This window comes from Pan paniscus, chromosome 16, assembly GCF_029289425.2.
Source record: "Pan paniscus chromosome 16, NHGRI_mPanPan1-v2.0_pri, whole genome shotgun sequence".
In the NCBI taxonomy this organism is placed as follows: Eukaryota; Metazoa; Chordata; class Mammalia; order Primates; family Hominidae; genus Pan; species Pan paniscus.
In genome coordinates, this window is record NC_073265.2 from 56670741 (window position 1) to 56698173 (window position 27433).

A 27433-nucleotide genomic window follows, 5' to 3' on the forward strand; every position below is an offset into this window, starting at 1 on the left:
CACCATCACTCAGATTCAGAATTTCCCCTGCAACCTAAAGTAAATCTGAGTTTTTCTTGTCAGTGCTCCATATTTTGAATATGAATATTGTCTATCATATGAGTTTCGATCCAGTACTCTGTCTCACTTCTGGCAGAAATAAAATCTGAAGAATAAAATCAAATCTAAAAAAAATAAAATTGTTTTAGAATTAGCCATGCATGGTGGTGTGTACATGTAGTCCCAGCCATTTGGGAGGCTAAGGCAGGAGGATCATTTGAACCCAGGAGACTGAGGCTGCAGTGAGCTATGATCACACCACTGTACTCTAGCCTAGGTGACACAGCAAGACCCTGTCTCAAAAAAATTTTTTTTAAAAATTAAAAAATATTTGGAGGTGTCCAGGTGCAGTGGCTCACACCTGTAATCCCAACACTTTGGGAGGCCAAGGCGGGTGGATCACCTGAGGTCAGGAGTTCGAGATCAGTATAACCAACATGGTGAAACCCTATCTCTACTAAAAATACAAAATTAGGCTGGGCACAGTGGCTCATGCCTGTAATCCCAGCACTTTGGGAGGCCGAGGCGGGCGGATCACCTGAGGTCGGGAGTTTGAGACCAGCCTGACCAACATGGAGAAACCCCGTCACTACTAAAAATACAAAATTAGCCAGGTGTGGTGACGCATGCCTGTAGTCCCAGCTACTCGGGAGGCTGAGGCAGGAGAATTACTTGAACCCGGGAGGCAGAGGTTGCAGTTAGCCAAGATCACGCCATTGCACTCCAGCCTGGGCAACAAGAGCAAAACTGTGTCTCAAAAAAAAAAAGAAAAAAGAAAAAAACAAAAAAAACAGTTAACCCCACATTTTATATAAAGGGAAACTGAGGCCCAGAATGAGAAAAGATATTGCCCAAGGACACTTTGTTGGTCAGGCTGCCAGCTGCAGTGGGTCTGAAACCTGGTTTCCTGATGCCCAGAGAGAAGGGTGCCTTTCAGAGACAACAGGAACAATTAAGAATTTTTAGGGCGCCAAATCACTTTTGAAATATGAAAACTGAAATGGCTGAAAAAGAGAGAACATTTTCAAAATGGCTTTCTGACTCTGGGTAAACAGTAACCACATTTTTTTTGCCTGTTGGAGGCCTGGTTTTTAATCACTCCACAAGCAGTTTTCATTTCTGTAGTAAAATTGCTTGTGGTTCTATTTAATTTGTTTCTGCAGGAGCCAGCTTTGGTGAAGATCTCCGAGGAGCTGGCGGGCATTTTAGCACAGCACGCACAGCCAGTCAATGAGAAACGGTTCCCGACGTGGAGGAAATTCCTCCAAACATTTCTCAGTCAAGGTAAATAAGACTGTAAAGTTTCTATTGAGGATTAGTCTACACAACCTTGGATTCTAGTTTTGGGTCAACTGGGGCCAATTTAAATACTTTGCATCTCCTGTGTTGGTTTAGAAAAGTGCTCCTACGGTTTTCTTTTTCAAATGTTGCCTAAATATTTATCTTACACCCAGCCTCTTAAGTAAATAAGAACCTAGCATGCCAAGCATGGCATGGGAAGCTCAAGATTCTGGGCCTTTTTTTACACTACAAAATTCTCCTGAGAGGTGGGCTTTGGAATCAGATTACCTGGGTCTGGACCCCATCCATGACCTTGAGCAAGGTTCTTAAACCCACCAAGGCTCGGTTCCTCACTTACCTGCCTTACAGGGTCATTGGGTGGATTCAATGAAATACAGATATGAAAGTTTCTACCACAGAACCTTACACAAAATCATCTTTAATAAGTGTTAGTTTCTCCTTCTGTTTTCTAGGAGAGCAAAAATGGTCTCTCTTCCAGTTCTGAATATAGCATTTCCAAACAAGGGTTTTCTACAATCCAGGAACAAAGCGAGCCTCCATTCCTTTCATCCTCCTCCTCCTACTTCATCCTCATTTCCTAACAACATTGGGTGGTCTATGAATGAGGGAATGAATGGAGTGAATGATGCCTGTCTACCGTCTCAGAGGTCCCTGTCAGATGTTACACAGAGGCACACCTATGCAACGGCCCTCAGTCTCTAGGAGGTTACAGTGCAAGACATCTTACATGCTTACCCACATGCACAAGAAGAAAGGGTTAGTATAACAGGCCAGAGAAGGTATCTTTCCACTGCTGTCAAGTGATAATAATAATCTCAGCAATAATCAATAATGATAAGATAATGTCATGTCAGATGATAACAGCAGCAGCAATAGCACAGTGATGATAATAGCACAGTGATGATAAAATAGTGAGCTTAGATAGTGCTTATTATGGGCCAGGCACTCTTCTAAGTATATCTATGTTAACTTATCAAAGCTTCCTACCCATCCTATGAGGTGGGCACCATTATCACCCTCATTTTATAGGGGTGGAAAACTGAAGTACAAAAGATTAACCCCAAATCACTCTGCTAACACGTAGAAGAGCCCATGAAAAGCTACCTCTGTGCTGCTCCAGGAGTCTTGAGCAGAGCCAGTAGTTACATTTATCAGGGCTTATTGTAGCTCAATGTATGAGAGTGTATGAAAGGACAGATCTGTTGGTTATTGGAATATACTGGCTGGGCAGGGTGTATTGGATACCCTGTTAATGAATTATTTAAGCAAGGGGTTGAATGGCAGCCATCTAACAAGATTGCTGGAAAGAGATTCTTTGCAGGGGACAGTTGTGCTAGACAACTTCCAATGTCCTTTCAACTCTAAAATTTTGTGATTCTGTAAATTTCCACATGTACCCACTGATAGACAAGTAAGGAAAGTCAACCCCATGCATAAATGGAAGAAAATCAAGTGGCTACCACACACACACACACACACACACACACACACACACACACACACACACAAGATCAATAATAAGGTGTTTTTACTTTTTTTTTTTTTTTTTTTTTTTGAGATGGAGTTTCACTCTTGTTGCCCAGGCTGGAGTGCAATGGTGCGATCTCGGCTCACTGCAACCTCTGCCTCCTAGGTTCAAGCGATTCTCCTGCCTCAGCCTCCTGATAGCTGGGATTACAGGTGCATGCCACCATGCCCAGCTAATTTTTGTATTTTTAGTAGAGACAGGGTTTCACCATGTTGGCCAGGCTGGTCTCAAACTCCTGACCTAAGGTGATCCGCCCGCCTCGGCCTCCCGAAGTGCTGGGATTACAGGCGTGAGCCACTACGCCCAGCCTAATAAGGTTTTTTTTTTTTAAGTTATTGGGGGAAGACCATGATGATCTCCAGGCCCATCCAGGTCATTAGGAAATTTCCAGATCTTCCAGCATCTGCCTGCAAAAGCCTCCCTCTAAACTATTTCTTTTCATGTGAGTTTTGTAGATGAGAAAGGCTTTCCCAGCGACTATCTCATCTGAGCTGTATAACCACAAGCTAAGGCTTCACCTCTACCTCCTGTTCATCTTTATCCTGCTTTCTCAGCCATGCTTATTTATGGAGAGCAGTACAAGCCTTATTAACTTAATTTTCTTCATGAAGACACTGAAGCTCAGAGATTGGAGGGGACTTGGGGAAAATCACACCACAAATAAGTGGTAAATGGAACACAAAGTTAGATCCTACAATTTTAGTACATTTAAAAAACCTGGTTCTTGAAAGTCATGTGTTTTCAAAGCTTCTGCCTTTCTCTCGACCCAGTGCATACAGCAGGCCCTGCATCAATGGTCCCTAACTGAGCCAGGGTGTCTCCCAGGTTTCCCAACTCTAAGGTCACCATCTCCCTCCCTCCAGCTTCCACCATTGCCTGTTTCATTCCATTTATGTTCTCTCCAGTGTGCTTATGGCCACAAAATGTGCTAGGGTTTGATTTCTAAATTGTCATAGGATTATATCAAAAGCAATACTTTTTCATTTTAATTTTTATTTTTTGAGATAGGGTCTCGCTCTATCACCCAGACTGGAGTGCAGTGGCACAATTATAGCTCACTGCAGCCTTGGCCTCCCAGGCTCAAGCAATACTCCCATCTCAGCCTTCTGAGTAGCTGGTACTACAGGCGCACACCACCACGCCCAGCTAATTTATTGTTTACAATTCACAATTTTTTTGTAGAGACAGGGTCTAACTTTGTGGCAATACCTTTTTCAGAGGAGGAATTAATTGCTTTGAGTGGAAAAAAAGTAACAGTGAAAAGGTTATGGTCATGATGCTGAGAAGATAGTACAAGTAAGCTACTTTGAAATAAAATACCCAAGTAATCTTGTAAGTTATGAATGATAGTGTGTTTCCACTGAAGCACTATCTTTCAAAACATAGGTGACGGCTAAAGGCACAAAGTTAACCAAAGCATAGAGACTCACTAGGTTTTTTACTTCTGTAGATTTTTGTCATTGTTGTTTTGTTGCATTTACCTTGCTAAATCCCCAGCAACTGGTATTTAGGTGTAGCACACACGAGTAGGCCTCATTTGAAGAAAAGCATGTCTCAAACAAACCAAATAGAAAAATTAGGATTTGAATATGTACACTCCAAAATCGGTTTTCCTTTTGAAACTTGGTGTTTGTTAGGACTACCTCTGACCAAATTTATAGACATTTAAGGAAAGTGCTTTTTAGATGAAGTAACAGATGACTGCATTTGAAAACTGCTCATTTTTTTCTTTGTATGCTATTCAAAGTCTGTGGCTTACACCTGTAGGCAGAGGTCACACTTCTCCCAGCCCCCAGCAAATTTGTGAAATACAGGCCAAGTTTCTCTTAGTGCTGTCAGGTTCTAGACGGCATCCTATCTATGGAACACTTTGTTGTTTTTACTTTTAAATTATTTAACTCTTTACAAATAATATCTTAAATTTTTTCTCTACAAAGAGGACATATACAGTAAGATTTGTAAGTTGGGCCTAAAAACAGAAGATTGGGGCTATGTAATTTTTGTGGACACCACTGAGATAGCCCACAAATTAGCCAGAAAGATGTTATTGCTGTGCTTGAACACCAGACTTGCCTCTATGATTTTTGGCATTCAAAGCAAAGGGTAAAATGTAATAAATTATAAAGCTCTCATTATCAGCAGAGAGAGCATATGTGTTCTTCAAACACGGCAATATCTCTTGGTTCTATATTTTTAAAAATGTTTTATAACTGGCTTTATATAGAAGTCCTTTGGCTGACATGATGGTCAATGTTCTCTCTGCCCGCAAAAAGCCCAAACCCGTCAAACCTTCAAAAAGCAGTGAAGTTTACCAAAAAGAGCACACTGGTCATCAAGATGTCAACTGTGGACTATGGGCCGTTAATTCCCCATGAGGGATTTGACCATAATTCTTGGGTTCCCTGTTTAATGAGTGGGCATAGACCCAGTGATCCTCACAGTGTCTTCAAATTATAATCAGAATCAAAACTACCATTCATTGAGCCCTACAATATACCAAGCGCTGGGCTGAATACTATAGATAGATACAGTATCTCCAAGATGCACAACAATCTAATGAGGTAGGCTTTATTATGCCCATATTACGGATAAAGAAAAATAAGTTCAGAGAATGTAAGCTACTTGCCCAAAGTCTCTCAAGACATGGCAGATGCAGAATCTGAGCCCAAGTCAAACAAAATGCATGTGTCCTTTCACCTACTCCATGTTTTTCCCACCAGGGGGTGTGATCGAAGCATTCCCACCTGCAGACAATGTCACCAACCTGACAGTGGACATGCTGATAGAGCCCAACGGGAAAATCAGCGTGCTGTCGACAGGGGACCAGCTTCATGCTGAAAGCCCCTTCATCTCCTCTGGTACCACCGTGCCTCAGACCTCAGTGGATCCCCAAGTTCTCACTTATTTGTGCCTCCAAATTGGAAAAGCCTGCAGAATGAGAGATGTGGTTGGTTACTTTTCGATAGATCTGGTGACTTTTATAGATCCAAGCACCTTGGAACAACAGGTAAGTTGAATGGATGCCGCACGAAATGTTAAAATATGTAATGACTCCGCACCCTACACACCTACAGTACAACAGGGCATATGAGGGCTCTTCTAAAATGCACTGATTCTCTGATGAACTCGCTCTAAATTCAACACCTACACGGCCCATGCGAATCCAAGTGGGACCAGGCTTTATGTCTGGAAATACAGGGCCAGGGTTGTCTCGTTCAGGTACAGTTGGAGTTAAAGAGTGACTGAGGCCAGGCGCAGTGGCTTACACCTGTAATCCCAGCACTTTGGGAGGCCGAGGTGGGCAGATGCCTTGAGCTCAGAAGTTCAAGAGCAGCGTAGGCAACGTGCAGAAACCCTGTCTCTACTAAAAATACAAAAATTAGCTGGGCCTGGTGGCATGCACCTGTAATTCCAGCTACATGGGAGGCTGAGGCAGGAGAATCACTTGAACCCGGGAGGCAGAGGTTGCAATGAGCCGAGATCATGCTACTACACTCCAGCCTGGGTGACAGAGTGAAACTCCATCTCAAAAAAAAAAAAAAAAAAAAAATAGTGACTGAATCTCACCCCTCACAGTTCACAGCTCTTTTGATTAGGCCCTCAATTCTGTCCATTAGTGTTATCCCTATGTATCATGAAACTATTTTATGCCATCCAGGGAGTGGAACCGGTCTAGAGCCTGTTTTATATAGAAAATCAATCACTAGAAAGGAGTTAAGACTTCACATTTCTGTTCCTTTTCTTATCAGACAACTTAGATTGTCTCATTTTTTTCTTTAAAAAACGTATTGAGAGATACCTCATAAATATAAAAAGGTCTAAATAATAATATAATCAATATCATGTGCCCCTGCCCAGCTTAAGAAACAAAGTGGTGTCAATGCCACCTGCAGTCCTGTGTACTCCTTGCCAAGCACATGGCTCTTCCTCCTCCTAGAGGCCAGGAGGAAGCTACTGTCTCATACCTGGGGTTTTAATTCCCTTTCATCTCTATGCTTTCATCACACATGGATACACCCAAAAATAATGTAGAGTTTTATTTTGCATGTTTTTAAGAATTTTGTAGATCATAACATTCTATCTATTATTATTTTACTGTATGCTTTTGTTTAATATTCCATTTGTGAGATTCTTCATGTGCATAGGTATGGTGCTGAGATATACTATTCAGGATAAATCATCTTTAACCTTTTTCACTTTGCTTTTCCCACCTAAAAGTATAATGTTCAAGTTCACTACTATTTCACAGGACTCGTGTTTTAAAATGTCCGGTTGCTCCTCTCTTAGTGCTGCATGTCCAGACCTCTGTCTAAAGGGCGAAATGACCTCCTGGCCTTCCTCTCTCGATATCGCGATATCCTCTGGTCATCCGCATTGTACATATACTTTGGTTGTTTTAGGATCATTATTCTCGGTTTTACAGTTCTCCATTTCGGTCAGATGATGGTTTCAAAGTGAGAGTTTATGTTTTTTGGCAGTTTTCAGCTTGTTCAATAATCATTTTCCATTTGCCTTCCTGGGCCCTCCATTGGTTTTACATTCTGTTCTCAGGCCTGTACATTGAGAGGGAAAAGGACAAACTGAAGGTCATTCGGAACTCTCCCTGTGGTGGAGGCAGGACAGAAACAATGCTCCCTGGGGAAATCTGGATAGCAGGGATGCAGGGGGAGGAGGAGCCAGGGGAGGCTGCCCTCCCCAAGTATTTGTTGTAAGAAAGATTGGCTGGGTGTGGTGGCTCATGCCTGTAATCCCAGCACTTTGGGAGGCCGAAGCAGGCAGATCACTTGACCCCAGGAGTTCAGGACCAGCCTGGGCAACATAATGGGACCCCATGTCTACAAAAAAATACAAAAAAATTAGCCGGGCATAGTGGCATGTACCTGTAGTCCCAGCTACTCAGGAGGCTGAAGTGGGAGGATCACTTGATCCCAGCTCACTGTAGCCTCAACCTCCCACCTCCTCTGCAGTGAGCCAGGATCGCATCACTGCACTCCAGTCTGGGTGACAGAGTGAGAACCTGTCTCAAAAAAAAAAAAAAAAGAAAGAAAAGAAAAAAAGGCTGGGCACGGTAGCTCACGCCTGTAATACCAGCATTTTGGGAGGCGCAGGCGGGTGGATTGCTTGAGGTCAGGAGTTCGAGACCAGCCAGGCGTGATGGTGGATGCCTATAATCCCAGCTGCTCGGGAGGCTGAGGCAATAGAATTGCTTGAACCCAGGAGGCAGAGGTTGCAGTGAACCGAGATGATGCCACTGCACTCCAGCCTGGGTGACAGAGCGAGATTTCACCAAAAAAAAAAAAAAAAAAGAAAAGAAAAGAAAAAAGAAGAAGGAGAGTGAGAAAGAGAAAGGTAAAACTGTGGTCCCTGGGACAATAGGAAGGATGGAACTATGGGGACAGTTGACTTGTGGCTTTTATTTATTTGAGTTTGGTATAAGGAAACTTGCACACAGCAGTCAAAAGGATCTTCTCCAAACACGATGCCAGTCCTTCCTTGGGCTTACCACCCTTCTGGGCTTCTGGCTGAAAGGTCCCACCCTTCACTTGGCTGGTTCCATGTACCTGGCCAGTCTTGTCTCACCCTAACTTGCCCTCTGTTTTGGTCTGGTCCATCCACACACCCTGTCTCATTCCCTCTTACTCATCATATTCCCTCTACCACAGGGCCTAAACATGCTGTTCCTCCACCTTAAATGCTCTTGCCTTTTCTTTTGACCTAGTTAGCCCCTTTTCCAGCCATCACATTTCAGCTCAAGCCACATTGACTGAAGCGCTTCCTGACCTTCCTGACAAAGTCAAATTCTCCTTTTTTAGGTTTTCATATCATTGTGTAGCTGTGTGTGAGCATTCCTCGTACCACTTATCTCAGTTACAAATTTAAACTTATTTACATGACTATCTGATTAATATTTTTCTCCTCCTATTAATTGTAAGCTCTTTTAAGCGATGTGCTGTGTTTCTTTTTGCTCCCCCACTGTATTCTCAGCACTTACTTCTGTCCTGGCACAAAGTAGGTATTCAGTAAATATTTGTTGACTGAATGAATGAACAATGGAGGAGTTCTAGCAGATGCTGGATGGTATTGCAAGGCTTTTGAAGAAGGAGCTCAAACATTCATTGGATGAATGGGATAGATAGACATTAGATTCTCTGATTTTATCATACTATGAATTCTCCTTGTCCCTTCCCATAAATACTTCAGTATATGATCATTCGTGTTATAGTTATCAACAGAATATTGGAAGAAGTTCTCAGTGACCACACCAAAGGGTGTTTCTACATTAGCAAGAGAAGTATGTTTGTTCTCTGTATATAATAAATTATTTACAAATCACTGGCATATTTTCTAGCCATTTTTCAAGTGGTATTACTTCAGAAAACATCTTAATTTTTTTTCTAATTGACATGCCTTGTGATGCCATTGAAGCGACTGGCAGGCATATTATCAACCTCTCATTTTTTGTCAGTCTAACAGGTTAAAAATTTTTTGTTTTATTCAGCATTTCTTTGATTATTAGTGAAGATCCACACCTCTTCATATGTTTGTTTGCCCATTTATATATCTTTTCTTAATTGCCTAATCATATCTTTTGCCCCAGTTAAATTGGACTATAACACAAATGTTGATTTGCTGGAGCTCTTTGTATATTGGAAACTGTTATTCTTTGACTATTATACATCTTGTAAATACCTTCTCTCAGATTGTCATTTGTGGCTTTCCTCTCTCTCTTTTTATTTTTGGCCATGTTTCTCCACCATAAAAATTACTATTTCTGGCCAGGTGCGGTGGCTCACGCCTGTAATCCCAGCACTTTGGGTGGCCGAGGTGGGTGGATCACGAGGTCAGGAGTTCAAGACCAGCTTGGCCAATATGGTGAAACCCCATCTCTACTAAAAATACAAAAATTAGCTGGGCGTGGTGGCATGTGCCTGTAGTCCCAGCTGCCCGGGAGGCTAAGGCAGGAGAATCACTTGAACCCAGGAGGTGGAGGTTGCAGTGAGCCAAGATCGCGCCACTGCACTCCAGCCTGGGCGACAGAGCAAGACTCTGTCTCAAAAAACAAATTACTATTTTCTCCCTTGTAATTCATTAGTAGTATTTTGTAGAAATGTGTTCCAAGAGTACCACAATAGTGTATTGCTTATCAAATTCCACCCAGAAAACTTAGCATCCATTGGCAACTTTTTCCACTACCACTATGATAGTGGTAATTTTGTATTTCTGTGGAAAATTTTCTGGTAAAATTTTGTGTAGAAATTTCTGGCAATCTACTGCAAGAAACAATTTTCCTTCTCCACCTCTCATTTATGCCTGTAGGTCTGTATGTATTTATGTCAGTATGAAGTCATGGGTTTCTATTTTATTTAATGGGTTGTATTTTGATACTTTCATTGTTTTGATGCTCAGTTGTTCCAGATTTGGCCAGTGGGAGACCCTTCAGGGTGTGTCTTGTGTCCTTTTGACATGTCCTCATCATTCTTTGAGCATGTCTTACTTTCTGACACAATAAGATGTTCCAGGCTCATTTTCTATTTTCCTTGCCCTGGACCTAGGATCGACTCAGAAGCCCTGTAAGATCTGGGCTCTTAGTTCTGCCATTGCTACTGGAGTGTCACCCCTTCTGAGACCTCTCAGTGGACAGAGCTAGCAAGTACATGTATTACGTAGGTACAATACATACACACAGTTATACACACATATACGCATATAAACACACATATGTACATATACATACATCTGTGCATCTATAACTATTTCTATATCTATCAGTGTTTATATTATAAAACCATGAGTTCCTGCCAGCATCTCCAATTTCAATCCAGCACCTCAAGGTTCTTTCTAGAATTCCCCTTTTCCACACTTAAAAGTAAATATCTTGATGGATATCCTGCTTACTCTGATTTGGGGTACAATTACAATGTATCCACATTGTATGCATGTATCAAAATAGCACATGTATGGCCAAAATATATATAACTATTACATATCAATAAAAAATACCAAAAAAAAACCCAACCTCATACTCATTATTTAAACTTACAAACTAAAAAACAATAAAAATAAAAATAAAAATGAAAAGCTAAATAGAACTTGGAACATAGTAACTGTGTATATTTACAAAATAAAATCCCAGGCCAGATGTGGTGGCTCATGCCTGTAATCCCAGCACTTTGGGAGGCTGAGGCAGGAGAATTGCTTGAGCTCAGGAGTTCAATACCAGCCTGGGCAACATAGAAAGGTCCAGTCTCTACCAAAAAAATTTTTTAAATAAACAAAATTAGCCAAGCATAATGGCACTCATCTGTGATTCCAGCTATTTGAGAGGCTGAGGTAGGAGGATTGCTTGGGCCCGGGAGGTCAATGCTGCAATAAGCTGTGATTGTATCACTGTACTCCAGCCTGGGCAACAGAGACCCAGTATCCAAAAAAAAAAAAAAGAAGAAGAAAATCCCAGAAACAGGAGGATCAAGATAGTCTAGAGCAGGAGTTGGTAAACAATGGCCTACAGGCTAAATCTGACCCAGCATTCATTTTATGTAAATAAAGTTTTATTGGAACACTAAAAAATAAATAACTTCTCCAACAATGAGAAACTTGAGTCTTTATCCCTCAATATAGTTACTTCTTTGCTTAGTCAGTTTACTTATTTGTTTAATGTAACTAATCTCCCAACCACTCCTGCCATCTTCTTTGCCTACTCTATCTGTGCCCTACCCCTCCATGCCTCATGTGCTTGGATCCCAATCCTGTCATTTGTGTTTTATTTGTAATGCTCTTCATCATACTAAAGTTTCATATAGTCAAATCCAGCTGTTTTTCTTTTTTCTTTTCTTTTTTTGTAGAGATAGGGTCTCACTATGTTGCCCAGGCTGGTTTTGAACTCCTGGCCTTGAGCCATCCTCCTGCCTTGGCCTCCCAAAGTGCTTGGATTACAGGTGTGAGCCACTGTGCCTGGCCTCCAGCTCTTCTTCTAAATTGCTATATTACCTTGAACTTATCACTTTCCCTCATTTTCAGTTTTCTCAGCTATAAAATGAGGAGGTTAGCTTATTTTGCATCTGAGGTAACCTACAGTTCAAAACAGTCTTTATTTCAATAACATTTTAAAGCACTTATTTTCTGTATCAGCAAATTCAAATGTTAATAATAATCATCCACTTTAAAAAATTATCACCAGGAAATAATCACAAAGATTTAAATACACATATATTAATCACATCATTATTAAGAATAGCAAAATATTTCAAGTAGTCTAAATTCCAATAATAGATTTTTTTTTTTTTTGAAGCAGAATCTCCCTGTGTTGCCCAGGCTGGAGTGCAGTGGCATGATCTTGCTTCACTGTAATCTTTGCCTCCCAGGCTCAAGTGATTCTCGTGCCTTAGCCTCCTGAGTAGCTGGGATTACAGGCACACACCACACCTGGCTAATTTTTGTATTTTTAGTAGAGACGGGGTTTCGCCATGTTGGCCAGGCTGGTCTCGAACTCCTGGCCTCAAGTGATCCACCTGCCTTGGCCTCCCAAAGTGCTGGGATTACAGGCGTGAGCCACTGCACCTGATCTCCAACTATAGAGAATATTTAGAGCAAATTATGGTAGATCAATGAAATTGCATACTATGAAGACATTAAAACTAATGTTTTTAAAGAATATTTAACAGGAAACTTTATAGAATAGATAAAGGTAAAAAGCAGATCACAAGCAATATATGCAATATGATAATTTTATAAAAAGAAAAAAATATATAAATGCAGAGTTAAAAGAACCTAAAGATATATACTAAGATGTTACAAGTCATTATTTCTGGACAGCAAGATTGAAGGTGGCAGAGTAATGGTCCGCTAAAGATATCCACACCCTAATTCCCCAAATCTGTGAACATTATGTTGCATGGCAAAAGGACTTTGCATATGTGATTAAGTTAAGGATCTTGAGTTGGGAAGAGTAGCTTGCATTATCCAGGTCGCCCCAATATAATCACCAGGGTCCTTTTAAAAGAGAGGCAGGCCGGGTGCGGTGACTCACACCTGTAATCCCAACACTTTGGGAGACCGAGGCGGGTGGATCACGAGGTCAGGAGTTTGAGACAAGCCTGACCAATATGGTGAAACCCCATCTATACTAAAAATACAAAAATTAGCTGGGCATGGTGGCACGTGCCTGTAATCCCAGCTACTCAGGAGGCTGAGGCAGGAGAATCGCTTGAACCCGGGTGGTGGAGGTTGCAGTGAACTGAGACCATGCCACTGCACTCCAGCCTGGTGACAGAGTGAGACTCTGTCTCAAAAAAAAAAAAAAAAAAAAAAAGAGAGAGAGAGGCAGGGGGATCATAGAAAGAGAAGGATTTGAAGATGCTGTGCTGCTGGCCTTGAACATGGAGGAAGGGACCATGAGCCAATGGCATGAGCCAATGAAGGCACATGGCCTCTAGAAGCCAGAAAAGGCAAGGAAACAGATTCTCCTCTAGAGTCTCCAGGAGGAACAAAGCCCTGCCCATATCTTGATTTTTAGCCCAGTAAGACTTCTGACCCACAGAGCTGAAAAATAATAAATCTGTGTTGTTTTAAGCCAGGAAGTTTGTGGCAATTTGGTGCAGCAGCAATAGGATACTAATATAGAGGGTGGTTGCTATTTTGTTCTTTGTGTTTTCTGCAAAAGTAAACATGTATTATAGTCTAGGCTCAGTGGCTCATGTGTATAAACCCAGCACTTTGGAAAGCTGAGATGGGAGGATCACTTGAGTTCAGGAGTTTGAGATCAGCATAGGCAACATAGCAAAACCCTTGTCTCTACAAAAAATTTTTTAAAAATTAGCTGGACATGATGATGTGCACCTATAGTCCCAGCTACTCAGGAGACTGAGGTAGGAGGATAATTTGAGCCTGGAAGATTGAGGCTGCAGTGAGCCATGATCGTGCCACTGCACTCCAGCTTGAGCAACAGAACGAGACCCTGTCTCAAAAAAATAAAAAGCAAACATGTATTATATTTCTAATCAGAAAAAAATACATGAATAACGATAACAAAAATTTGTATAGAATGTTATTGTTTGCAAAGCACTTTCACATACATGATCTTACTCACATACACACACAGGTCTTACAATAAGACATGGGAAACAGAAAACTGAGGTGACTGCATCCATTTCAAATTCATGCCCATTGGCCCCAGCTGGGCCCCATAATTTACCATGCTGACGCAGGAGGGGCAAAGGGGACTGGGGGCCAAGGCAAAATAGATAAAATGACAGCAATGCCTCAAGGACAGTCCCACAATTGTGAATCAACTCCAGATAAGAAAGTGGAGAATTCTTTCTAGACCTAAGGAGATGAGAATGAGGCTCTAGCAGAATAGAAGAAGTTGTGGAAATGTAGGACTTAAATATTGGAAGCATCAAGTAGAACACACGGTCATTTTGTAATCAAGGAAGAAGGGGCTGGTCCCTGGGAAATGGAGATGGTGGAGCATGGTCTAAGATTACTCCTGCCAGTGGATTTAGGTCCAGGATTTTGGTACCCTAGAAATGGGGAAATTCTAGGCCTTCAGAGATGGCACGCAGAGTGCATGGCACTCCAGAATACACAGAGCTACAAGGCAGCCATGTTGGAGATCTGGCCTTCCCACATAAGGATAATATTATGTAAGGGGATCCAAGCAGTAAACAAATAGCAGCAAAAGCTATTTCCAAATCCTGATGGGTCCTGGAGCCAGGATCAATGATAAACAGTATCTAGTAGGTTCTAGGAGGGATATGAAGTACTTACTAAAGGCTTTAAGTTGAGGAGGATGACAAGTTCATTGAACAAACACCTTCAGAGGACCTACTCTGGCTTCCTGTTAGGTGCTGTGGAAATAAACAAGACATCTTCTGTATCATGACAAAGCTTATTTCATATCCATCGTCCCATTTTATTTGCTATACATGCACACAATTGTTTTATACTTGTATTGATTCATAGGTATAAATATTGCCTCCATGAGATTTTTTTAATCCTTTAGAAAATGTACTAGGCCTTGAATTTTTTTTACCTCTTCATAATGTCTAACACAATGATGGTCATATTTGGCCAGCCACCTGATTATTATTTGTTGATTTATGGACTTTTGGAACTTCTAGATGATCCAGATCTTTTGTAGTTAATTACTCACTTTGGGGAAACTCTAAACAAAACAAGTGTTTATTGAGCATCTATTATGTATAAGCCATTATGCTAGGTGCTAGAGAAGCTACAAAGATGCAAAAGACATGGAAGTGCCTGCCCTTAGGGAGTTCACATTCTAGTTGGGAAGATAGGCTTGAAAAATGAGTAGCAAGGAAAGGCTTAAGTGACAACTACGTAGAACAATAAAAGAGACATCAAAAAGGTAATGTCAGTTTAACGGCCAAATGATTTTTCTACATGCATTCAGACAAGAGAAAGATCCCTTCTGTTGGGAGCAATCAAGAAAGGTTTTGCAGAGAAGGTGGGATTTGAGCCGAAAGAAAATTAGGATATGAGGAGGGTAAGAAAGAGTGTATTCCAAGTGAGAAACAGGCTCACTTGGTGGGAAGGAGTGGTGGGAAAAAGCACAGAACACATATGGATAAAAATGATGATCTAAGTCTTACAAATATCATGTTGGATTCACCTCAAGTAAATATACATTTATATAGCAATTCTCCCATTCCTGTTCCTCATATAAAAGTCTCTAAACAGATTGGCAAAGATGCTCTACATGAAAATTCCCAAATTAAAAAATTCTTTCAGAACAAGATCATGTCCTGCATTTGCAGGGACATGGATGTAGCTGGAGGTCATTATCCTTAGTAAACTAACACAGGAACAGAAAACCAAATACCGCATGTTCCCACTTATAAGTGGGAGCTAAATGATGAGAATACAGGGACACATAGAGGGGAACACCACGCACTGAGGCCTATCAAAGGGTGGAGGGTGGGAGGAGGGAGAGGATCAGGAAAAATAACTCCTGGGTACTAGGCTTAATACCTGGGTGATGAAATAATGTGTACAACAAACCCCCATGGCACAAGTTTACCTGTGTAGCAAACCTGCACACGTACCCCGAACTTAAAAGTTAAAAAAAAAAACACACATTGTTCTTTATATTTCACAGGAAATTGAATAGATATAAGGTTCATTAATTATCATAGAATTTAGTCGAACATTTCCTACCGATATCAATAGTTTTTTAGATTGTAGCCTCTTGTTTCTTGAGGAGAATGGTGATCTGGCTTTTACCAAATAAAAGCTTCAGGTGATGGAAAAAGGAAAAAAAGTTCTTTTAGCCTGGGCATCAAGACTCATCTCTAAAATTAAAAATAAAAAATTAGCTGGGCATGGTGGCACACATCTGTAATCCTACCTACATGGGAGGCTGAGGCAGGAGGATCACTTAAGCCCGGGAGTTGGAGGCTGGCTGCAATAAGCTAGGATCTCGCCACTGCACTCCAGCCTGGATGACAGAGCAAGACCCTGTCTCAAAAATAAATAAATTAATTAACTCTTACTTTAGATAACTGTGAACTTTGAAACAACAATCTGTATTATAAGCATTGATAGTTAATACTTTTTTTGAAAAAGGAAATTAAAGAAAATCCAAGCTTTAAGAAGAATTGATATGAAAACCAGCTATTGGAGAGTAGTAATGGCCCTTCCAAAACATAAGGTTAGCTACAGAAAGGAAATAAGACTTGTCACAAAGTACAGATTGTGAGGAAAGACGAAAATGGAGGCCCTGATATATACCGCAGTATATCCCATAAAGTCTGAAAACGATTTTTAAGAGTTTCTAAATACAGAATATCAGCCTAGAATAAAAAAAAATCTGAAAATATTTTCATTGCAATGGCAATGGGTTCTGGCCCCAGTCTTTCCACTAACTAGTGTGATACTGTAGACAATTCACTTGACCTCTCTGAGCCTTGTTTTTTTGTTATCAACTGGTAAATTCCTGCCCTCTTCCTCACAGTATGTTCTGAGAGGCTGAGCAGATATAAGGTGATGTTCTTATTAAATCAAATGGCATAACCACATGTAAAACTGTCACAGGAGCCCTCAGCAGGTGCTCAAACTGTGAGTTGAATCAGAATTGAATTAGCATTATTTTTAAAAGTCACTGAGCATTATCATCATCTCAAAGTGATATATAAGCATCAAAAATGAATACATTTATTTCAGAGAATGGAAAAACCAAAGTCTACAGAAATATCATAATTCCTTCTTGTTCACTGCTGTATACCCAGCACCTAGCACCCTGTCTAGCACATAATAGATGTTCAATAAATATTTATTTAATGAATGAATGAATACTTCTCTAAATCCCCCTCTAGTACTCTCATTTGCAAGATCTCCCCTATCTCTGTTTTCAAGATATACAAGGTATTCACCAAGGGAGCTCAATGAGATTTACTTTTTCTCTTTAGGGAAAGTATTTTATTTATATGGAAGAAGGCTAACAGAGTATATCTAAATTAAAATGTAATACGCCTTTGGTATTAACAGAAGTACCTATTATTCAGTGTTTTAAAGTGCTATAGTGGGCAGATTGTTAATCACAAGTTAATGCCTAGTGAAGGGAAAATACATCCCAAAGGACTTGGAAGCATTAAAGTAAAAGACCTTCTCCCTTTAAAAGGGCTGTATCTTTGTGTCAATGAAAGAGACCTATAATATGCAAGTAATAGTAATGATGATGGCAATGATGATGACTTCTACAATAAGCACATGGGCAACGATGACAAATTTTTCCAGTGAAAATTACAATTCTGTTTCTTAACACTGATAGTGCAGGTAAACTAGTGGCCAACTTTGCTATGTATATATTACCATTTGTGACTGTCCTTAAATGTTTGGTTAATGCCCCTTACACTGTAAACCTTCACACTGAGAAATATTGAACCCAAGCCTAAACATCAGCTCTTGGGTAGGATTTTGGTTGATCTGCATATAACGGACCTAATTCCTCTGTTTACATCAGCTGTTCCCCCAGGACTTCCTCAAAAGATGCCCATTCTCATCATGGAGCTCTTTGCTTCCTTTCAAATGAAACCAAGACACCTCTCTGCACTTAGGGATCTTTAACTTGAATCACCAGAAACATGGCCAGGGCGAGGAAAATCTGGACACTCACACTGCACCCTGCTGTCTCCAGCAGGTACTACATTTCTGCAGGACTCAGGAGGGCAGGAGGTAGGAAAAAAGGAAAAGGCTCCCTACTAATGCCAAGAAAGACCATAAGATTCTTCACCTATGAGCATTTATAGCTTGCCCCAGCATCCCAAAACAAAGCTGAAAGTTGTTTCTAGTTCCAGCTGTCACCTGTGGTCAAGACTTTTTATGTGATACATTTTCTCTTGCAAAATTGTCCTTCTCCGATCCCAGCTTTATTGAGGTATAACTAACCCAAAAAAAGTATTTTTATTTAAGGTGTACAACATGATATTTCAATATAATATACCTTGTGAAATGATTACCACAATCAAGCTAATTAACATATCCATCATCTCACTTGGATATGTGTGTGTGTGTGTGTGTGTGTGGTCAGAAGTTAAGATCTACTCTCTTAGCAAATTTCAGGTATATAATATGTGGTTATTAACTATAGTCACCATGCTATACGTTAGGTCTCCAGAATTCATTCATCTTATAACTGAAGGTTTGTACACTTTAACCAGCATCTCCCCATTTCCCCCACCTTCCGACCCCTGGTAATCACTCATCTACTTTCTGTTGCTATAAGTTTGACTTTTTTGGATTCCACATGTAAGTGAGATCATGCAGTATTTGTCTTTCTGTGTCTGGCTTATTTCACTTAGCATATTATCCTCCAGGTTCATTCATATTGTCATGAATGACAGAATTTCCTTCTTTTTTTAAGGCTAAATAATATTCCAATGTGTATATACATGCATACATATATACATACACACCACAATTTCTTCATCCTTTCATCTGTCATCAACTGACACTTAGGTTGTTTCCACGTCTTGGCTATTATGAATAATGCTGCAATGGACACGGCAGTGCAGATATCTCTTCAAGATTTTTTCTTTGGCTACGCACTCAGAAGTGGGATTGGTGGATCATATGGTAGTTCTGTGTTTAAGTTTTTGAGGAACCTCCATACAGTTTTCCACAGTGGCTGTACTAATTTACATTCCCACTAACAGTGTATAAGGGTTCCCTTTCTCCACATTCTCACCAATACTTATCTTTTGTCTTTTCTTTTTCTTTTTTTTTTTTTTTTTTTGAGACGGAGTCTGACTCTGTTGCCCAGGCCGGAGTGCAGTGGCGTGGCTCACTGCAACCTCTGCCTCCAGGGTTTAGCGATTCTTCTGCCTCACCTACTGAGTAGCTGGGACTACAGGCGCGCGTCACCACGCCTGTATTTTTGTATTTTTTTAAAATTTTTTTGTATTTTTGTATTTTTTGTATTTTGTATTTTTGTATTTTTTTAATTTTTTTAAATTTTTTTAAGCTAATTTTTGTATTTTTAGTAGAGATGGGGTTTCACCATGTTAGCCAGGGTGGTCTCGAACTCCTGACCTCGTGATCCACCCGCCTCTGCCTCCCAAAGTGCTGGGATTACAGATATGAGCCACTGCACCCAGCCTTCTTTTGTCTTTTTGATAATAGCCATCTGAAGAGGTGTGAAGTGATATCTCACTGTGGGTTTGATTTGCATTTCCCTGATAATCAGTGATGCTGAGCACCTTTCATATACCTGTTGGCCATTCGTATGTCTTTAAAAAAAAGTCTATATGCAGGCAGGGTGTGTAATGCCTGTAATCTTAGCACCTCAGGAGGCTGAGGTGGGCAGATCGCTTTAGGCCAGGAGTTTGAGACCAGCCTGGCCAACACGGTGAAACCCTGTCTCTATTAAAAATAGAAAAATTGTCGGGTGTGGTGGTTCAAACCTGTAATCCCAGCTACTGGGGAGGCTAAGGCACGAGAATTGCTTGAACCAGGGAGGCAGAGGTTGCAGTGAGCCAAGACTGCACCACTGCACTCCAGCCTTAGTGAGATTCTGTCTCAAAAAAATAAAAGTTGGCTGGGTGTGGTGGCTCACACCTGTAATCCCAGCACTTTGGGAGGCTGAGGCAGGTGGATCACTTGAGGTCAGGAGTTCGGGATCAGCCTGGCCAACATGGTGAAACCCCATCTCTACTAAAAATACAAAAATTAGCCAGGCATAGTGGTGCACGCCTGTAATCCCAGCTACTTGGAGGCTGAGTCACGAGAATCTCTTGAACCCAGGAGGCAGAGGTTGTAGTGAGCCAAGATGGCATCACTGCACTTGACCTGGGTGACAGAGCAAGACCCTGTCTAAAAAAAAAAAAAAAAAGTCTATTCAGATCCTTTGCCCATGTTTTAATCAGGTTATCTGGGGGTCTTTGCTATTGGGTTGTAAGAGTTCTGCAAAATTATCCTTAATATTCACTTTAACTTAATTTTACCTGTAATGTAAATGTTGCGGTGGAAAAGTACATTTGCTTTAGGCTTTACCTATTTCTTAAGACAATCCTCAATCACCCCCTCCCAGCATATGGCACCACTGGTTGCTTCTCTCATTGATCATGTCCACAAGACTCTCCAGAACACACAAGCTTGGTGGCTCCATATTCAATAAATGCATTATCGAGACCCACTGAAGGAAGCCGACTGCTCCTGCAGGACCCAGGAGACACCCCACATACTGTGAGTGCCCCAACTGCGGAAGTAGGAAAGGGAGACCCTCCTCTCTCAAACACACACCCCCGCACTGGAGAAGCTGAAGGTCTGTTTGCTGGAGAAGTTTCTCACTTTACCCGGAGCTGAGTCAATTTAGAGAGCCAAGGGAAATACAGGGGTAGAGGAAGAAGCAGAAAGGCCCTAGGAGCTCACTGCATCCCCTAGCAGCCCATTTCTGCCTGGCACCACAGGGATCCATCAGGACGGTGGCCAGAGAAACAGGCGGTAAATCTCCACAGGGAGAAGGAATTCTCTAGCTAAAGTTTGTAACAACTTGAACAGGGTGAGAAGCCTCCTGGCGAGAACTCAGGGGAGGGCACAAATCCGGTGTGCAGACTCCATAGGCAGGGGAAGAACCAAGCCCTTTTCTTTCTAGCCTGCAACAAGTTTTCAAGCCCGTCTTGCCCTCTGCCTGGAAAGAGACTCGGGGCTGTTGTGGAGAGGCATGGTGGGAGTGAGACCGGCCCTTTGGTTTGCATGGGAACTGGGTGAGGCCTGTGACTGCTGGCTTTCCCCCACTTCCCTGACAAACCTGCATGACTCAGCAGAGGCAGCCATAATCCTCCTAGGTACACAACTCCAGTGACCTGGGAACCTCACCCTCATCCCCCACAACAGCTGCAGCAAGATCTGCCCAAGGGGAGTCTGAGCTCAGACACGCGTAGCCCCACCCCCACCTGATGGTCCTTCCCTATCCACCCTGGTAGCAGAAGACAAAGGGCATATAATCTTGGGAGTTCTAGGGCCCCACCCACTGCCAGTCCCTCTCCACACTACTATAGCTGATGCTTTCTGGAAAGCGCCACGTCCTGGCAGGCGGCCAACCAGCACAAAAATAGAGCATTAAACTACCAAAGCTAAGAACCCTTATGGAATCCATTGCATCCCCCGCCACCTCCGTCAGAACAGGCACTGGTATCCACTGCTGAGAAACCCATATAATATATGGTTCACATCACAGGACTCTATGCAGACAACACTCAGTACCAATCCAGAGCCAGGTAGACTTGATGGGTGGCTAGACCCAGAAGAGAGACAACAATCACTGCATTTCAGCTCACAGGAAGCCACATCCATAGGAAAAGGGGGAGAGTACTACATCAAGGGAACAACCCGTGGGACAAAAGAATCTGAACAACAGGCTGCAGCCCTAGACCTTCCCTCTGACAGAGCCTACCCAAATGAGAAGGAACCAGAAAACCAACCCTGGTAATATGACAAAACAAGGCTCTTCAACACCCCTAAAAAATCACACTAGTTCACCAGCAATGGATCCAAACCAAGAAATCCCTGATTTACATGAAAAAGAATTCAGGAGGTTATTAAGCTAATCAGGGAGAGACCAGAGAAAGGTGAAGCCCAATGCAAGGAAATCCAAAAAATGATACAAGAAATGAAGGGATACATATTCAAGGAAATAGATAGCTTAAAGAAAAAACAATCAAGAATACAGGAAACATTGGACACACTTTTAGAAATGCAAAATGCTCTGGAAAGTCTCAGCAATAGAATTGAACAAGTAGAAGAAAGAAATTCAGAGCTTGAAGACAGGTCTTCGAATTAATGCAATCTGACAAAGACAAAGAAAAAAGAATAAGAAAATATGAACAAAGCCTCCAAGAAGTCTGGGATTATGTTAAATGACCAAACCGGAGAATAATCAGTGTTACTGAGGAAGAAGAGAATTCTAAAAGCTTGGAAAACATATTTGGGGGAATAATCGAGGAAAACTTCCCCGGCCTTGTGAGAGACCTAGACATTCAAATACAAGAAGCACAAAGAACACCTGGAAATTTTATTGCAAAGAGATCTTTACCTAGGCACATTGTCATCAGGTTATCCAAATTTAAGATGAAGGAAAGAATCTTTAAGAGCTGTGAGAGAGAAGCACCAGGTAACCTATAAAGGAAAACCTATCAGGTTAACAGCAGATTTCTCAGCAGAAACCCTACAAGCTAGAAGGGATTGGGGACCTATCTTCAGCCTCCTCAAACAAAACAATTATCAGCCAAGAATTTTGTATCCAGTGAAACTAAGCATCATATATGAAGGAAAGATACAGTCATTTTCAGACAAACAAATGCTGAGAGAATTCGCCATTACCACGCCACCACTACAAGAACTGCTAAAAGGAGCTCTAAATCTTGAATCAAATCCTGGAAACACATCAAAACAGAACCTCTTTAAAGCATAAATCACACAGGACCTATAAAACAAAAATACAAGTTAAAAAGCAAAAACAAAATCAAAGTACACAGGCAACGAAGAGCAGGATGAATGAAACAGTACCTCATATTTCAATACTAACATTGAATGTAAATAGCCTAAATGCTCCACTTAAAAGATACAGAACTGTAGAATGGATAAGAACTCACCAACCAACTATCTGCTCCTTCAGGAGACTCATCTAACACATAAGGACTCACATAAACTTAAAGGGGTGAAAAAAGGCATTTCATGCAACCGGACACCAAAAGCGAGCAGGGGTAGCTATTCTTATATCACACAAAACAAACTTTAAAGCAACAGCAGTTAAGAGACAAAGAGGGATGTTATATAATGGTAAAGGACCTTGTCCAACACGAAAATATCACAATCCTAAACATATATGCATGTAACACTGGAGCTCCCAAATTTCTAAAACAATTACTAACAGACCAAAGAAATAAGATAGACAGCAAAGCAATAATAGTTGGGGACTTCAATACTCCACTGACACCACTGGACAGGTAGACAGAAAGTCAACAAATAAATAATGGATTTAAACTATACCTTGGAACAAATGGACTTAACAGATATATACAGAACATAACATTTCATCCAACAACTGCAGAATACACATTCTATTCAACAGCGCATGGAACTTTCTCCAAGATAGACCTTATGATAGGCCATAAAACGAGCCTCAATCAGTTTAAGAAAATTGAAATTATATCAAGCACTCTCTCAGACCACAGTACAATAAAACTGGAAATCAACTTGAAAAGGAATCTGCAAAACCATGCAAATACATGGAAATTAAATAACCTGCTCCTGAATGAGCACTGGGTCAAAACAAAATCAAGATGGAAATCAAACAATTATTTGAACTGAATGACAATAATGACACAACCTATCAAAACCTCTGGGATACAGCAAAGGCAGTGCTAAGAGGAAAATTTATAGCTGTAAATGCCTACCTTAACAAGACTGAAAGAGCACAAACTGACATTCTAAGGTCACACCTCAAGGAGTTAGAGACACAAGAAAGGAAATTACCCAGCAGAATAAAGGAAATTACCAAGATCAGAGCAGAACTACATGAAATTTGAAACAAACAAACAAAAAATACAAACAATAGGCCAGGCGCAGTGGCTCATGCCTGTAATCCCAGCACTTTGGAAGGCCGAGGTGGGCGGATCACCTGAGGTCAAGAGTTTGAGACCAGCGTGACCAACATGGAGAAACCCCATCTCTACTAAAAATACAAAAATTAGCCTGACGCAGTGGCATGCCTGTAGTCCCAGCTACTCGGGAGGCTGATGCAGGAGAATTGCTTGAACCCGGCAAGTGGAGGTTGTGGTAAGCCAAGATCACGCCATTGCACTCCATCCTGGGCAACAAGAGCAAAACTCTGTCTCAAAAAAAAAAAAAAAATACAAACGATAAATGAAACTAAAACTGGTTCTTTGAAAAGATAAATAAAATTGATAGACCATTAGCAAGATTAACCAAGAAAAGAAAAGAGAAAATCCAAATAACCTGACTAAGAAACGAAACAGGAGATATTACAACTGACACCACAGAAAGACAAAAGATCATTGAAGGCTACTATGACCACCTTTACGCACATAAACTAGAAAACCTAGAAGAAATGGATAAATTCCTGGAAAAATACAACCCTCCTAGCTTAAATCAGGAAGAATTAGATACCCTGAACAGAACTATAACAAGCAAAGAGATTGAAGTGGTCATTTAAAAGTTACCAACCAAAAAAGTCCAAGACCAGACGTATTCACAGCAGAGTTGTACCAGACATTCAGAGAAAAATTGGTCCAATCCTTTTGACACTATTCCACAAGATGGAGAAAGAAGAAACCTTCCCTAATTCATTTTATGAAGTCAGCATCGCCCTAATACCAAAACCAGGAAAGGACACAACCAAAAAAGAAAACTACAAACCGATATCCTTGATGAACATTGATGCTAAAATCTTTAACAAAATACTAGCTAACCAGATCCAACAACATATCAAAAAGATAATCCACCATGATCAAGTGGGTTTTATACCAGGGATGCAGGGATGGTTTAACATACGCAAGTCAATAAATGTGATACACTACATAAACAATTAAAAACAAAAGTCACATGATCATCTCAATAGATGCAGAAAAAGCATTCGACAAAATCCAGCATTCCTTTATGATTAAAACTCTCAGCAAAATCGGCATACAAGGGACATAACTTAATGTAGTACAAGCCATCTATGACAAACCCACAGCCAACATAATACTGAATGGGGAAAAGTTGAAAGCATTCCCTCTGAGGACTGGAACAAGACAAAGATGCCCACTCTCACCACTCCTCTTTAACAGTACTGGAAGTCCTAGCCAGAGCAATCAGACAAGAGAAAGAAATAAAGGGCATCCAAATCAGTAAAGAGGAAGTCAAACTGTCACTGTTTGCTGACGATATAATCATTTACCTTGAAAACCCTAAGGACTCCTCCAGAAAGCTCCTAGAACTGATAAAAGAATTCAGCAAAGTTTCCAGATACAAGATTAATGTACACAAATCAGTAGCTCTTCTATATACCAACAGCGACCAAGTGGAGAATCAAATCAAGAACTCAACTCCTTTTGCAATAGCTGCAAAAAAAAAAAAAAAGAATACTTAGGAATATACCTAACCAAGGAGTCAAAAGACCTCTGCAAGGAAAACTACAAAATACTGCTGAAAGAAATCACAGACGACACAAACAAATGGAAACACATCCCATGCTCATGGATGGGTAGAATCAATATTGTGAAAATGACCATACTGCCAAAAGCAATCTACAAATTCAATGCAATCCCCATCAAAATACCACCATCCTTCATCACAGAATTAGAAAAAACAATTCTAAAATTCATATGGAACCAAAAAAGAGCCCAGATGGCCAAAGCAAGGCTAAGCAAAAAGAACAAATCTGGAGGCATCACACTACCTGATTTCAAACTATACTGTAAGTCCACAGTCACCAAAACAGCATGGTACTGGTATAAAAATAGGCACATAGACCAATGGAACTAAATAGAGAACCCAGAAATAAACCCAAATACTTACAGCCAACTAATCTTTGACAAAGCAAACAAAAACATAAAGTTGGGAAATGACACCCTTTTCAACAAATGGTGCTGGGATAATTGACTAGCCACATTTAGGAGAGTGAAACTGGATTGTCATCTCTCACCTTATACAAAAATCAACTCAAGATAGATTAAGGACTTAAACCTTAGAACTAAAACTGTAAAAATTCTAGAAGATAACATTGGAAAACCCCTTCTAGACATTGGCTTAGGCAAGGAGTTCATGATCAAGAACCCAAAAGAAAATATAATAAAAACAAAGATAAATAGCTGGGACCCAATTAAATGAAAGGGCTTTTTTGCACAGCAACAGTCAGCAGAGTAAACAGACAACCCACAGAGTGGGAGAAAGTCTTTGCCATCTATACATCTGACAAAGGACTAATATCCAGAATCTACAACGAACTCAAACAAATTAGTAAGAAAAAAACAATCCCATCAAAAAATGGGCTATGGACATGAATAGACGGTTCTCAAAAGAAGATATACAAATGGCCAATAAACATATGAAAAAGGCCAGGCATGGTGGCTCATGCCTGTAATCCCAGCACTTCGGGAGGCCAAGGTGGTCAGGTCACCTGAGGTCAGGAGTTGGAGACCAGCCTGACCGACATGGAGAAACCCCATGTCTACTAAATATACACAATTAGCCAGGCATGGTGGTGCGTGCCTGTAATCCCAGCTACTCGGGAGGCTGAGGCAGGAGAATCACTTGAATCCAGGAGGCGGAGGTTGTGGTGAGCCAAGATCACGCCATTGCACTCCAGCGTGGGCAACAGGAGCGAAACTCCATCTAAAAAAAAAAAAAAAAAGAAAAAATGCTCAACATCACTAATGTTCAGGGAAATGCAAATCAAAACCACAATGCAATACCACCTTACTCCTGCAAGAATGGCCATAATCAAAAAATCAAAAAACAGTGGATGTTGGCATGGATGCAGGTTACAGGGAATGCTTCTACACTGCTGGTGGGAATGTAAACTAGTACAGCCACTATGGAAGACAGTGTGGAGATTCCTTAAAGAACTAAAAGTAGAACTACCATTTGATCCAGCAGTCCCATTACTGGATATCTACCCAGAGGAAAAGAAGTCATTATTCAAAAGGGATACTTGCACATGCATATTTATAGCAGCACAATTCACAATTGCAAAATCATGGAACCAACCCAAATGCCCGTCAATCAACAAGTGGATAAAGAAACTGTGAGATAGATAGATAGATAGATAGATAGATAGATAGATAGATAGATAGATATACATATATATATATAATACATATATATATACACACACACATATATATGATGGAATACTATGCAGCCATAAAAAGGAATGAATTAACAGCATTTGTAGTCACCTGGATGAGACTGGAGACTGTTATTCTTTTTTTTTTTTTTTGAGATGGAGTCTTGCTGTTTCGCCCAGTCCAGAGTGCAGTGGCGCGATCTCGGCTCACTGCAAGCTCCGCCTCCCAGGTTGACACCATTCTCCTGCCTCAGCCT

The 27433-nt window shown here is 40.9% G+C and overlaps 1 protein-coding gene and 1 long non-coding RNA gene across 29 annotated transcripts in view; one reads left to right on the forward strand and one right to left on the reverse strand.

The window, feature by feature from the left end:
• Positions 1-27433, forward strand: part of IQCH (IQ motif containing H) — a 249328-nt gene that overhangs the window by 158640 nt on the left and 63255 nt on the right. For all 28 annotated transcript variants that reach the window (XR_008621111.2, XR_008621113.2, XR_008621115.2 and 25 more), the window contains 2 exons: positions 1203-1323; positions 5590-5876. Coding sequence is in view for 22 of the 28 variants with exons in the window: in XM_034939000.3 (XP_034794891.1) it covers positions 1203-1323; positions 5590-5876 (408 nt within the window). In the remaining 6 variants the exon portion in view is untranslated. The remainder of the gene's footprint in view (positions 1-1202; positions 1324-5589; positions 5877-27433) is intronic.
• LOC129393985 (uncharacterized) overlaps positions 1-27433 on the reverse strand; it is a 116802-nt gene that overhangs the window by 11975 nt on the left and 77394 nt on the right. The window contains exons 3-5 of the long non-coding RNA XR_010109949.1: positions 16046-26722; positions 14636-14715; positions 5634-5797 (exon numbers count right to left, since the gene is read on the reverse strand). This is a non-coding gene — a long non-coding RNA (uncharacterized LOC129393985). The remainder of the gene's footprint in view (positions 1-5633; positions 5798-14635; positions 14716-16045; positions 26723-27433) is intronic.